Source organism: Phyllostomus discolor, chromosome 8, assembly GCF_004126475.2.
Source record: "Phyllostomus discolor isolate MPI-MPIP mPhyDis1 chromosome 8, mPhyDis1.pri.v3, whole genome shotgun sequence".
NCBI classification, from domain to species: domain Eukaryota; kingdom Metazoa; phylum Chordata; class Mammalia; order Chiroptera; family Phyllostomidae; genus Phyllostomus; species Phyllostomus discolor.
Window position 1 is genome coordinate 94,342,815 of NC_040910.2, and position 12,586 is coordinate 94,355,400.

At 55.3% G+C, this 12,586-nt stretch overlaps 1 protein-coding gene across 1 annotated transcript; it reads left to right on the forward strand.

Moving 5' to 3' along the window:
* The first annotated feature begins 767 nt into the window (after window positions 1-767).
* Window positions 768-9,042, forward strand: LHX1 (LIM homeobox 1). Its single transcript, XM_028520795.2, has 5 exons — window positions 768-2,892; window positions 4,724-4,950; window positions 5,030-5,307; window positions 6,669-6,834; window positions 7,175-9,042. Exons 1-5 carry the CDS (start codon window positions 2,723-2,725, stop codon window positions 7,552-7,554), a joined length of 1,221 nt encoding a protein of 406 aa, XP_028376596.1. The 5' UTR covers window positions 768-2,722; the 3' UTR covers window positions 7,555-9,042.
* The last annotated feature ends 3,544 nt before the right edge of the window (window positions 9,043-12,586 follow it).

Below are 12,586 nucleotides of genomic sequence, written 5' to 3' on the forward strand. Positions count from 1 at the left end.
CCTCTCCAAAGCCCCCCCAGACCAAACAAAAAATAGGGAGCATAATAGCAGGACTCCGGAGCCCCGTCTCCTTCAAACTTTACTTTGGGGGGGGGGGGGGGGGGGAGAATCCCAGTTAAGCAGGGAAATGGTGCTGTCGAAACGGAATTTGGCGTTTGTCTGTCCTGTGCCAGGGAACCAGACGGACTCTTCGAGGCCAAGGCTCTCAGGACTCCGAAGCGACCCCCGCGTCCGCGATACTCCGCCCTCGTGGGCAGTGGTCTCGAGCTTACACCCTGAACGCTGTGAGGGAGGTATGAGCGTGAGCTCCAGAGGGTGTGCAGGGTCGGCGGTGTGTCGTGAAGCTGGTGCCAGCCGGAAGCCCGGAAAGGGGGAGGGCGGGAAGCCACACTCTGCCCTTGTGCTCCCACCCCGATCCCTCTTAGCTCCCTGTGGTGCCCCAGGGTCGTCCCTCTTCCCACCTACACGCCCCTCCCCCCACACACACACGCACTCGACGCTATAGCCCCGCTGCTTCCCGCATGGTCTCTTGTTTTTGTCTGTGAAAGGTTTCTTCGGATCACAGTTTTGTCACAACTTCTCACCTGGGTTTTTGCAACTGCTCACCCGAGGCGTTTCCCCACCCACCGCTTTCCCCTCTCCAGTGCCGAGCCTCTGGGCTTCCCCGCCCCCACCAGGAAACCGCCGGAATCAACTTTACGAGACTGCGCGGCGGGAAGCAGAAAACCAGATCTCCCGGGGCGCGGGGCCCGGGGCCCGGTGGACTTTGGATGGATTGGGGGAGGGGGAAACAGAAAGAAGGACGCGCGGAGGGGGATTCTGCTGCCAGGGGCCCTCCCTCCACTACTCCCCCAAAGACGCGAGCTGTGCGCCGGCCAAACTTCCAGGCCAAGAATGCAAGAGGAAGCGTGGCAGGGGGGAGGGGGTAAGCCAACACCCAAAGAATTGCAAAGCCAAACAGAGCATTAGGGCCGCTGGGGCTCCCAGACCCAGGCGCACCCCAACCTTCAACAAGGTTTGATCTTGGATTACTCCCACCCTTCAGTAGAACTCTTCCCTCCACTTTGCTTACTCCCTCGTTCCCACCGAAACCGAGACCTTACCGGGGCAGGAGGGGGCCTGGGCATCTCGCAGCCCGCCGCCCAGACAGCGCGGGGCCGCGGATGCAGCCGCCACTGATGCTCTAAACGCGGTCTCCCCTCTCTCTCCTCGGCCTGGGGATGCAGAATGGTTTACAGAGGGACCGCGAGCCGCTGATTGGTCGCAGGCCGCCGTGACGTCGGCGGGCGCTGCATTAAGGCGAGGGGGCTTCTTCAGCTCAGCCAACAGCCAGAAGCAGTGACCGAGCCGCCGGAGCTGGGGAGAGACGCGCGGAGGCGGCAGACTGGGCCGGGAAACCAGGGATAGAGGGACGCTTGTCCAGGGAGAGCCGGCAACGAACCGCGGCCCGAGCGGCGACAGCGGCAGCTGGTGCCGAGCTGTTTCCGCCGCGCAGAACTGTAGCCGCTGCACCAGGACGTTTTTAAAAGCTCTCCAAGCTACTCCCCCTCCTCTCGACTCCTCCCGCTGCAAAAGAAAAAAAAAAAAAAAAGGAAGGAAGGAAAGAGGCTAGAAAGGAAACCCAGATTTGCCACCAGAACGGAAAAAGAGGGGAAAAGAAAAAGAAAAGAAAGTCCAGCGACTGTGGGGTTGGACACAGGCAGCCGGAGCGTGGGCCAGCGATGCGGGGCTGCGCGCCCAGGCGGCCGCGAGTTGTGACCGGAGCCACGATGCACGGCCAGGCGCGGTGAGGAGCCAGCCCGGTTCACCTCCCGGAAGGAGTCCAGGCGCAGGCAGGGCGGTCCCGAGAGCACGGAGGCCGCCAGGCAGGCCCGGGCCGAGGCGACGGGGCTGGGGCGGTGGGGAGCGATCGAGTGCGCCCGGCTGCGTCCTCCCGGAGTGGTCCCTCTCCGCCTCGACTGACACAAACACTTCTCCGAAAGCGGAGAAACCTAGGCAACCACAGCAGTCAACAACGAGATCTTCCTCCGGCCCTCCCCCCCTTCCTCCCCCCTCGGCGTGACCCCCGCCCCCTCTCCCGGCCCACCGTGGGCGCCCGGCGCTTCCCGACCCGCTGTGCGATGCCGGCAGTTTAGGATCCAAAGCTTCGCTACTCATTTTCTTCTCTTCTTTTATAAAAAGAGGAGAGGAAATCCCGGCGGCGGGCAGCCGGGCACACACCCACCCACCCTCATACTCCGACAAAAGCAGATGCACTTTGACTTCTGACAGCTCTACCTCAAGCCCGAGAGAACTCGGCGGCGCTTCCCCTGCAAACAGAGCTCGCCGCGTCGTCCTCTTCGTCCGCCGTCTCCGTTTTATTTATTTATTTCCGTTACCGTCACCGTTTTCGGTGACCTTCACTCCTCCGCGAGTTCTGGGCAGAAGAGTCGCTTTCGCGTCCGCCTGAGACTTTTTTCCTCGCCCCAGGAGCCGCGGCGGCGCTGCAGTGCCACGGGGCCGGGGGGCTCCCGGGCCGCGCACCACCGAGGCGTTTCCAACCCCCGTTTGCCTCGCGTTTCCCCCGCTTCTGATTTCCTGGTGCGGGTTTTGGCTTGCACCCCCGAGTGTGTAACCTCTTTCTGGAGGGGCTGGGGAGCTCGTTTCTTTCGTCTTTGGGAGTCGCCCCCTCGGCTCTGCCTGCTCTCCTCCTTCCGGGCCTCACCCGACCAAACCAAAGACCATGGTGCACTGTGCCGGCTGCAAAAGGCCCATCCTGGACCGCTTCCTCCTAAACGTGCTGGACAGGGCCTGGCACGTCAAGTGCGTCCAGTGCTGTGAATGTAAATGCAACCTGACCGAGAAGTGCTTCTCCCGGGAAGGCAAGCTCTACTGCAAGAACGACTTCTTCCGGTGAGTAGTTCCCTCGCGAGCCTCTGCTGCTCCCTCCCCGCGGGCCCCTCCGCGGCCAGCCGCGGATCAGAGGTCAGCGTGTCCGCGTTAGGAGCTGCGCTTGGAGAGGGCAGCCAAGTCCCGCAGGCTCCCGCCTCTTCGCCAGCTGGCCGCTGGGCGCCCGGGACGTGGCCCTGCTTGCATCCTGGAAATTGTGGGTCTTGGCTTAGCTGCACGTGCCCGGGAAGAAAGAGTCTGAGCCCGCCTCGGCCCAGAAGCCCCTCCACGCTTGGGGGAAGGCAGCATGGTCTCGAGCTTTGTAGCCCTGGCTCCTCTCTTTCCCAGTGCGCGGAGCTCTCCAAGAACTTCACTCTCCTTGCCTCCTGGGTTGCCTGCCCTCCAGGCAGAGCTTTGAAGCTCAGACTAGCTCCATGACACCGACTTTTCCGTGTCCGAGAGGTCTTGGCGGGAACCGCCAGGTTTTTGCATGGGGTGTCTGAGTCGCTCGCCTTGGCAGCTGCAGGGAAGAGCCCCTATCCTGCACCTCCCCGGGCGTTTCTGAAACCTCAAGCACCGGCCTAGGGCGAACTGCCTCACCGTGACTGTGAAGTGCTGCAGCCTCTGCGAAGATCTTTCCCCTGCTTCCCCGGGCTGGGGGTGGCAGGAGGCTTGGCCCCCACCCCAGGCAGACCTCTGCTCTGAGGCCCGGGCTCCACTCGGAATCCCCCCGAGTGCTGCTTGCTACCCTCAGCCACCTTCTTGCAAAAACCCCCGGGAAAGCGGAGATTTCTCCCGATGTCCTTCCTTCGTTTAACATTTTAATCGTACTCTCTTAAACTCACTGTTTTGTCATCAAATCTACACAAACACACAAATGAACAGAGAACAGGAGCAAATGCGAATTGTAATTCCCCTGCGGTGCTTGAAATCTCCCAGTTTACTCGGCTGACTAGGTCTCTGCTTTCTTCGGAGTCTGTAGTGACAGATCAAACCGGGAAAGGAGGCGCGAGTTCAAAGCCACCTGTCCCGGGACGCGTGGCTGTGGTTGAGGCAGGCCGTGAGGCAGAGCGCTGTGCGGGCTGGTATCGCCAGGAGGAAGCGCAGGCTGAGCCTCTGAGCCTTGGCGGGCGTGCCCAGTCGGCCTGGTACTGGCTGGAACCCAGCCGGAGAACTGCGAACGGCACCAGGCGCCAGTGGGCCCCAGAGGCCTGGCCCCCGCAAAGGCCCCCCGCCCCCGCACCTAAAGCCAAGCCACAGCTCTAGCTCACGCCAGCCTGCCCGGCTTTGGGCCTGGACGTGGCGAAGGTCCCGCTGCGGCCGTCTGCGCTCTCCGCGTCTGTTTGTCCACCCGCGGCGCGGCTGGGTCTTGCCAACCCCTCCGCCTGCGCGCGGGTCCTCAGACGGTGAAAGGGAAACGACTGTAGGAGAGGAAACCCGCGCTCGGGAGGCGTTGATATGGAGTTGCGGTCAGAATTTGACAGTTTTCTGAATCTCATCGGAAAATAGGTGCCTCCTTCCCTCTTCCTTTCGCCACCTTGCCGCCTTCTCCGGCCGCGCTGTTTTCCTCTGGGACGGCACTGGGCACGCAGCTGGGGGTGGGAGCAGCCTGGGCCCCCGCTCTCTCACTCCAGCCGCGTGCCTCTCCTCCCCGAATTCGTGGTGCCCCGCTCTCTCTGTTCCTGCCTTCTTGCCTGCTTGATCGGGATTTTGCCTTTCTTAATTTTTAGCTGACTCTCTTCTTTTCCCTCTTCCTCTTCACCTTCACTTTCTACTTACTTCTTTCTCCATGCCCTCCTCCCTGCCTCTGTGTCCCCCGCTCCTAACCAACCTTCCACGCCCCCGCTCCCTGCAGGTGTTTCGGTACCAAATGCGCCGGCTGCGCGCAGGGCATCTCCCCTAGCGACCTGGTGCGGAGAGCGCGGAGCAAAGTGTTTCACCTGAACTGCTTCACCTGCATGATGTGTAACAAGCAGCTCTCCACCGGCGAGGAGCTGTACATCATCGATGAGAACAAGTTCGTTTGCAAAGAGGATTACCTAAGCAACAGCAGTGTCACCAAAGAGAACAGCCTCCACTCCGGTGAGGCCCCAGTTGGGCAGGTCCTGGGGGAGGAAGGCCCGCCAAGGCCGCTGCTCACCTGTCCCTTCCTTCTCCCCAGCCACCACGGGCAGTGACCCCAGTTTGTCTCCGGACTCCCAAGACCCGTCGCAGGACGACGCCAAGGACTCGGAGAGCGCCAACGTATCCGACAAGGAAGGGGGCAGCAACGAGAATGACGACCAGAACCTCGGCGCCAAGCGGCGGGGGCCGCGCACCACCATTAAAGCCAAGCAGCTGGAGACGCTGAAGGCTGCCTTCGCTGCGACTCCCAAGCCCACGCGCCACATCCGCGAGCAGCTGGCTCAGGAGACTGGCCTCAACATGCGCGTCATTCAGGTCAGGGCCCCGGCGTGCCACTCAGTTCCCCGGAGACCCACATGGCTCCTCCAGGCCAGCTTCCAGGAGCTGAACCAGTTCTTGGAGGCTGGCGGAGGGGCAGAGATGAAGCCCAGACAGACCCCTACCCCTTGCGACTTTTGAAGCGTTGCCCGATGCTTAGAACTACTGGAAATCCCTAGGTCTCCTCCTCTTCCTGGTCCAACGCAAGCGATAGTGGTGGCAGAGGGGCAGAGAAAGGGAGCTCGGCAGGAGGCTGGAGGCAGGGACATTGTTGGCCCGATGGTGAGAGTTGGGACCCTTTTTTATGCACCACCTACCCTTGTTCCAAAGGAGCCCAGAGGTCGCTGAGCATGTCAGACTCAATTGGTTCCTCTGGGTACTGCACAAGGAGATCTCCCTCTGCGTCCCCAAACCAACTTTCTGGGTCTCTTGCCCCAGTAAGACAAGTCCTAAACCAGAGACTTCTCCTCTGAAGAGAGGTGGAGCTCCTGGTTTGAAGGCAAGGCGGTCAGTCCTGAGAGAGTCAGCCCCACCTCAGGCGGTCTCAAGTGGGATGGGGAGAGGAGATGGCCATCTGGGTAGCTGTGCCGGTGTTGTAAGGATCTGAGACTGCATGTGGTTCCCGTCAGTTCTTGGGTCCAAGTTTCGGTGTCTGGTTCACCGTGCCTGGATGCCCTGTGTGGGTGGATGTGCCTGGGAGGCTGAGTGTGCACAGGTGTGCAAGTGTGCACAGGTGTGCAAGCTGCCCTCTGAGGGATGCCCTGCGGCCTCTGGGAGATTGTGCTAACGGGTGCGCACGTGAATTGGAGGCCGCGTGTCTGTGTCGCAGTGAGTGAGAGGCTGCGGATAGCATCTTTGGCACTGGGAGATTGTGTGTGGGTGTGGAAAGGAGATTGTGCGTTTTGGTGTCACTATCGCTGGGAGACTGAGTGTCAACAGGAGGCTGTTTAGTTCTCAGTCACTATCATGCTGGGAAGGGAGCTGCCAGCGACCATGAAAGGAAAACCGTGTGTGTCTGACACTATTTGGGAAGGTTGAGTGTCTATGTGTACACAGCCCCTGAGAAGCTGTAATCGTGACAGTATGACTGTTAGAAACAGCTCCAACCGCCCCACGTTGGGCAGGGCGGCTTGCCCAGGTCCTCCAGGCGGGAATCCCATTCACCATTGGCTCAGGGGCTGCCCTGCGCGGTCCTACTCAGAGGACCCCCCTCGCCATCGCCACCATACACAACACACACGCGCTCACGCACACACGGAGCCCTGAGAGCTAGGCAGTGGACGGGTGAGAGACCCGCCGGTGGAACACCCGAAGTGGGGAGTGGGGACTTCGCGGCTTCACCCCGATGTATGCTTCAGGTCTGGTTCCAGAACCGACGCTCCAAGGAACGCAGGATGAAGCAGCTGAGCGCGCTGGGCGCCCGGCGTCACGCCTTCTTCCGCAGTCCGCGGAGGATGCGGCCGCTCGTGGACCGCCTGGAGCCGGGCGAGCTCATCCCCAACGGGCCCTTCTCCTTCTATGGAGGTGGGTGCGCTGCCCCGTGCAGGGCTCGGCCAAGCCGGGGTTGGCTTCGTTGGAAGCGGGTGGCAGCCAGAGAAGGGTGGAGGCTGGGAAGGAAATCAAGGGAGAAGTAGTGACACCGAGAGCCGAATTCCCGACCCTGAAGGAGGCGGGCGGGCCGGTAGGGAGCCTCTCCTGTGTGTGCACCCCGTCTCCCCACTGCTCCCAGCCCGGCAGGGGAGCCCGCGAACCTCCAGCGCCCCGCGTTGCCCTCCCCCGCCGCCCGGCGAGCCCGCCTCCCCGCCCTTCTAACGCACCCCGCCCAGGGCCCCGCCTTGACACCCTCCTCCCCGCCGCTCCGCAGATTACCAGAGCGAGTACTACGGGCCCGGGGGCAACTACGACTTCTTCCCGCAAGGCCCCCCGTCCTCGCAGGCTCAGACGCCGGTGGACCTACCCTTCGTGTCTTCGTCCGGGCCGTCTGGGACACCCCTGGGCGGCCTGGAGCACCCTTTACCTGGCCACCACCCGTCGAGTGAGGCGCAGCGGTTCACCGACATCCTGGCGCATCCCCCTGGGGACTCGCCCAGTCCCGAGCCCAGCCTGCCCGGGCCTCTGCACTCAATGTCCGCTGAGGTCTTTGGTCCCAGCCCGCCCTTCTCGTCGCTGTCGGTCAACGGCGGCGCGAGCTACGGGAACCACCTGTCTCACCCTCCCGAAATGAACGAGGCGGCCGTGTGGTAGCGGGGTCTCGCACAGTCCACGGAGCTCGTGGTTGTACAGAAACGGACTTTTATTTAAGAAAAATAGAAAAAAGAAAAAAAAAAACACAAAAAGCAAGCTACACCCCCCACCTTCCTCCAGCCTCGGGGACCGTTTTCCATCTGGGGAGACCGGATGGTAAAGGGGGACATGAAATAGGATCCAAATCTGCCTGGAGGGAGGACCGGGATGCGAGCGCTGGCTGGCAAGGTGCAGGACTGGGGCTCCGGAAGGGAAACGCAGACCTCTCCCCACCTCGCGCCTGGACCCGGCTCCGCGGACAGATACCGCGGGCGTGCGCGTCTCACCAGCGGGCGGCACAGAAGCAACCCGCGGCGGCTGGGGCGCACAGCACAGCGGTCGGACCAGGAGCCGCGGGGAGGGAGGCCGCGCCTGCAGCGGGATTGGGAGGTGAAGCGTCCAGGGGCGCTGCCAGGCCAGCCAGGACGGCTCTGGCTCTGGGAAACGTAATAGTGTTGGTCTCAGCAACAGCGACAACAAACTCGTATAGCTTCAGAAACACCGACCTGCTGTGCATCAGGTGGGACTATATATATATATATTTTTCGTCTCTCTGGGTTTTTTGTTTCTTTTCGTTTTTGCCAAAATTGCAAAATTCTAAATGTCAAGCCCTCAGTATCAACTCTTCTACCTTCACAAAACTCGACACACACAGATGAACAGACACACTGGATAGGTGGTCTCCAGCCAGGCCTCTCAGTGCAACGACTTGAAAATCAGCTGTACTAGGAAAAGTATTTTACTTTCTCACACACACACACACACACACACACACGCACACACAGTTAAAAAAAGACTAATGAACTAAAAACAGTCAACTGTTTACGTATAATGTTAAATTCAGGAGTTCAGTGTTTTACTAATATATCCTGTTTTGAAACCTCTTGTTCAAAAGCAAAATGTTTTGAACAATCAACCAAAATTGTTCATTTTCTTTTCCTGTAGATGTTCTGACAGATTTGCAGGGCTCACAGCTCACTGTGCTAGTATGTAAAAAGGTGTTGTTTACACGAGGCAAAGAGAAAACACGACATTCGGACACTTGCCAAATAGAATAATTATAGCACAAATACTGTAAAGGTGCCTGGCACCACGACCTGAGAAAGTGTTAAAAAAAAAGTGTTACAAGGTTTAAGAAAAAACATCTTTGCTAATTTTTAGTCCTGTTGAACATTCATGGAATTGTTAATATGACTTATATAGACCCACACAGGTTTTATTTTTGTGTCTTTAAAATAAAAGTCCAAAATATTTAAATTTTATGGTCAAATATGCAGTCAATAGCTGCTACTTTTTTCTTTATATATTAAATTTCTCATATGTCTTTTATTGTTCTGATAAACCTAAGCTTGTGTGACCTCCAGTGCATATTAGACCATTCACTGTATGAAAGAAAACATGTTGAATAAATTTGTGAGTTTTTAATAAAAATAGAAAATCTGATGTTTAGATAATTGGTGTGTTCTTTGATGTTTTAAGAACGAGAAGGGAGACAGGATGGAGAGCTGTATGACCCCTCAGAAGCGAGGCCGGACTGGGGTATGTTTTTACCTTGGCTGTGGTTAGACCCCATTGCTAATGCCCGCCAATCTTTTCTCCATGGCTTCCTGCTGTTATTAACTACAGATTTGCATTCTGTGGATTTAACTGATACAGTTGAAGAGGTGTATGCTGATAAGTTAATATAGAATTTGAAATAGAAATCAAATCCATGGCTCTAGTCTGTCATTAGGCGTGAGATCCCATGTACTCTCTCTCCCCCACTCTCTGCACAAACAAAACTGGACTTGTGAATGTCAGTTACCTGCAAATACATAGTTAGAGGTGGTCTTTTTCAGTTTCAATTCATTTCCCATAAATAATCCTGCTTTCTAATTTTGTGGCTTGAAAGATAATGTAAAATGAATGTACAGTACAGCTAGAAGTGAAACACTTTAATCCCTTTCACAGAAATGATATGAAATAGTTGTTTTATATTATTTGTTACATTTGGAGTTCCCCAGAAGGAAAACTATTTTGCCTGGAGCAGATACATATTACATTTCCCTGAGAGAGGACTAAAAATAACAGATATAGAAATCAAATGTCAACTGGCAGTTGCCAATCAGTTCTGAAAAGTAGTTCCGTTCCTTCCAAGCCTTCATTAAACATGGAAGGAATTTAAATATTTTATCTACTATGAAATACTTGTGTGTGTTTTAATATCAGACACAGTTAGAGTTCCGGGATTTCTTTTCTGTATCACCTAGATTTCAGTCTGGATTATTTACTTCCTTATTTTTAAAAAATCTAGGTTTTTACATTAAATGGTATGTAATTTCCAATGTTGTTTTTATATTTTGTTAAGACACAACTAAGTGTATCTTTTCCGACATGCAGGCTTTAAAATAAGCAATATTTCACTGCACCCATATGACAGCGTATCCAATGGGGAGGGCTATCAAGGAGGAATGTGGTAGTGTTCTTGCAGAAATCCAAATTTATGAAAAATACAGGGAAGTCTTGAAACACCTAGTTTCTTTATCTGCTTTGTATGCAATCACTGGATTGGCTTGTTTTTGCTCTTTTAGCGTTTGTGTTAAATCATAGCCAACTTATTTATTATAGCCACCCCTTTAAAGATGTTCATTTAACTGAACCCATGCTCATTGGGAAGCTGCATTTTCCTATCAAGCCTGCTGAATTATTTAGCAGCTTTATTGTGGAATCAGGTACTTGATAAGAAGCGTTTTAGATTTGGGCGCTGGGCGTGGACTCAATTTTTCTCTCTGACTCCGTGGCAGCAGCTCAGTCTTTCCTCTTGGTGCTGTACCCTGAACTCTAACGAACACCTGAACAGGTGGCAAAGCTTAGCAGTCAATTTTGGAGCTGCCTGCGAGAAGGAGATCTAGAAATGTCAGGGACAGTTCTCGTTCCCATCCGAGCTGCGCTGCCCGCTCCTGGTCCTGAGGTGTAGAAAAGCACCACACCATCCCCATCAGATGAGGCTGGGAGCTCCTGGGAAAGACTCCGGAATAGGCAGTCCCCTTCTGTCCAAGAGGGCAGTCTACTCTCTAGCGGGGCTTGGCAGCCTGGTTTCTCCCTGCAGCCATCTTAAAGCTGCCACCTCTTGTGCCTGTCGTCACCTGCCCTCAAGATGCCAGCAGCGGGAGCCGCCATCTGCCCTGGGTGAGGGAGGCAAAACTCACCCATCCAACTTCTCCATGCTGGAGGAGGCTGTGGGAGTCTGGGGGGCTACTTTAGGATGAGATGAGGCTTGGGAGGACTATACATGGAGAGCCCGGACAGGCATTGGCAGGGGCCTGGGACCTGGAGTTTGATAATATCTGAGAAAAGAGAAGAGGGTCAGGTAAGACGCTGGTTTCCCTAAACTCTTGAAACTCCTGGTCATGTGACAGGCAATTGATTGGGACCAAGGGGGTTATCTAATGTCACCCTTACCCATCCTCTGCTAGTCCTACATCTGTCTGCCACTTTGCAGCCCTTAGGCAGCAGGCAGAGGCACTGTGAGCAGGGAGACTTTCTGACCTTCTCTGGAGTGGATGGTTCTTTTGGGAGTGTGCTCCTATTTATGCCCACCCGCCTGCTTATCTCATCTGCTCTCATCCCTATAGCAGTCAGAAATTTCCATTTCTTCTAAGAAATAGTCTTTGAAATATGCTCTCCCATGGTCCACCCTTCGTCTCTACCTCATCCCTTCCAGAACCTCTCTTTCCTTCTCAAGAAACTACATTTGGGAGGGGCTGAGATCCTTAGGAGGTTGCTCTCCTGCCCTATGCCTCAATTTCTCTCAGCTGCATCTGGGGTTTTAAAATTCTTTCCTCCATTCCTGGAGTTCCCTCCCGACCTTTAGTATGAGGTAAGAAAGCAGGGGAAGCATTTGGGGGGCTCTGGGATGTGTGTACAGGAGCAGAGTGGTCTTGATTTCTTCCTCCAAGGGCTTCCCAAGTGAATGGGGACAAGAACAGAGAAGGAAGAGGAAGTAAGCAGGTCTACAGCATTTTCTGCCCAGAATCACCCAGCAGTGTCCTGTTTGCATGACAGCTTAGAGGTGGTCTCTGACCTGTTTTGCCTCCCTCTCCCCTTCTCCCTTTTCTTTACCCCTAGGCCAGGTTTCTAAGCATTATTAGTGTCCAAAATAGAATGAGAAGAGGATTGTGGGAGGTAATTTCCTAAATGTGGGCTGAGAGAAACATTTTTGTCCTTTGAAGCCCAGGGCAATGGCCCTTGTTGCAGCCTGAGGAGTGAAGCCTGCTTTTGCTTTGAGGGGCTCCAGACACAGGCACCAGATTGCAATTACAGGAGAATATATATATTGCTGTTCCTTAGCCTCAATTTTCTTGCAGACAGTAAAAAGTAGCTTTCTTTGCCTAAGTCCTGCCTAAGGTGCTCTCATCCTAGCCTGGCATTCTTTCCCTTCCATGTCTGGGGGAGGGGAAGACATGGTTCTCCTAAGACAGGTTCTCCTTCCCCTATGCAGCAACCTAGAAAAGGGACATGGGACAAGGCACACTAAAGTGGTAGTCTCTCATTGCTCTTGATCCTAAAGGCATGTGAAGACCTTGAAAATCAGGGACTCTCACCTTCCTTGGGTTCCACAGTAAACGTTGGGAGCTGAGGATTCCCTGGGCAGTTCCGCTGTGGGATCCAATTGGCCTGGGCTGTATCCAAAAAGGGCACAGGACAGCCCCAACATCTGACTTCCCGCATCCTTTTGAGTTACTTTATGTTTAGGGATTTGTAATTCTCTACGGGTGACCTCAGATAGCTACTGGAAGGATAGACTGCTTTGTAAGCACACTTATCATCCCTTATTGCTGTTTCTATTTTCATGTTTGTCTGCCCCTCTAGGCTGATCACCATCAGGAGAGAATCAAACTTACTCATCTTCACATCTCTTCTCTGCATCTCTTCTAGCGCTGCCTGCCACACAGTGGGCAGTCAGGGAATGCTTGATGAAGGAAAGAATATAAAAGGATTGTATCTTTCCCTG

Excerpts from the sequence above, each read along its gene's own strand:
- LHX1 (XM_028520795.2), top strand. The coding sequence starts at position 2,723 with ATGGTGCACTGTGCCGGCTGCAAAAGGCCCATCCTGGACCGCTTCCTC. Across the intron at positions 2,893-4,723 it reads TGCAAGAACGACTTCTTCCG|GTGTTTCGGTACCAAATGCG; the intron begins GTGAGTAGTTCC and ends CGCTCCCTGCAG. Across the intron at positions 5,308-6,668 it reads TCAACATGCGCGTCATTCAG|GTCTGGTTCCAGAACCGACG; the intron begins GTCAGGGCCCCG and ends TGTATGCTTCAG.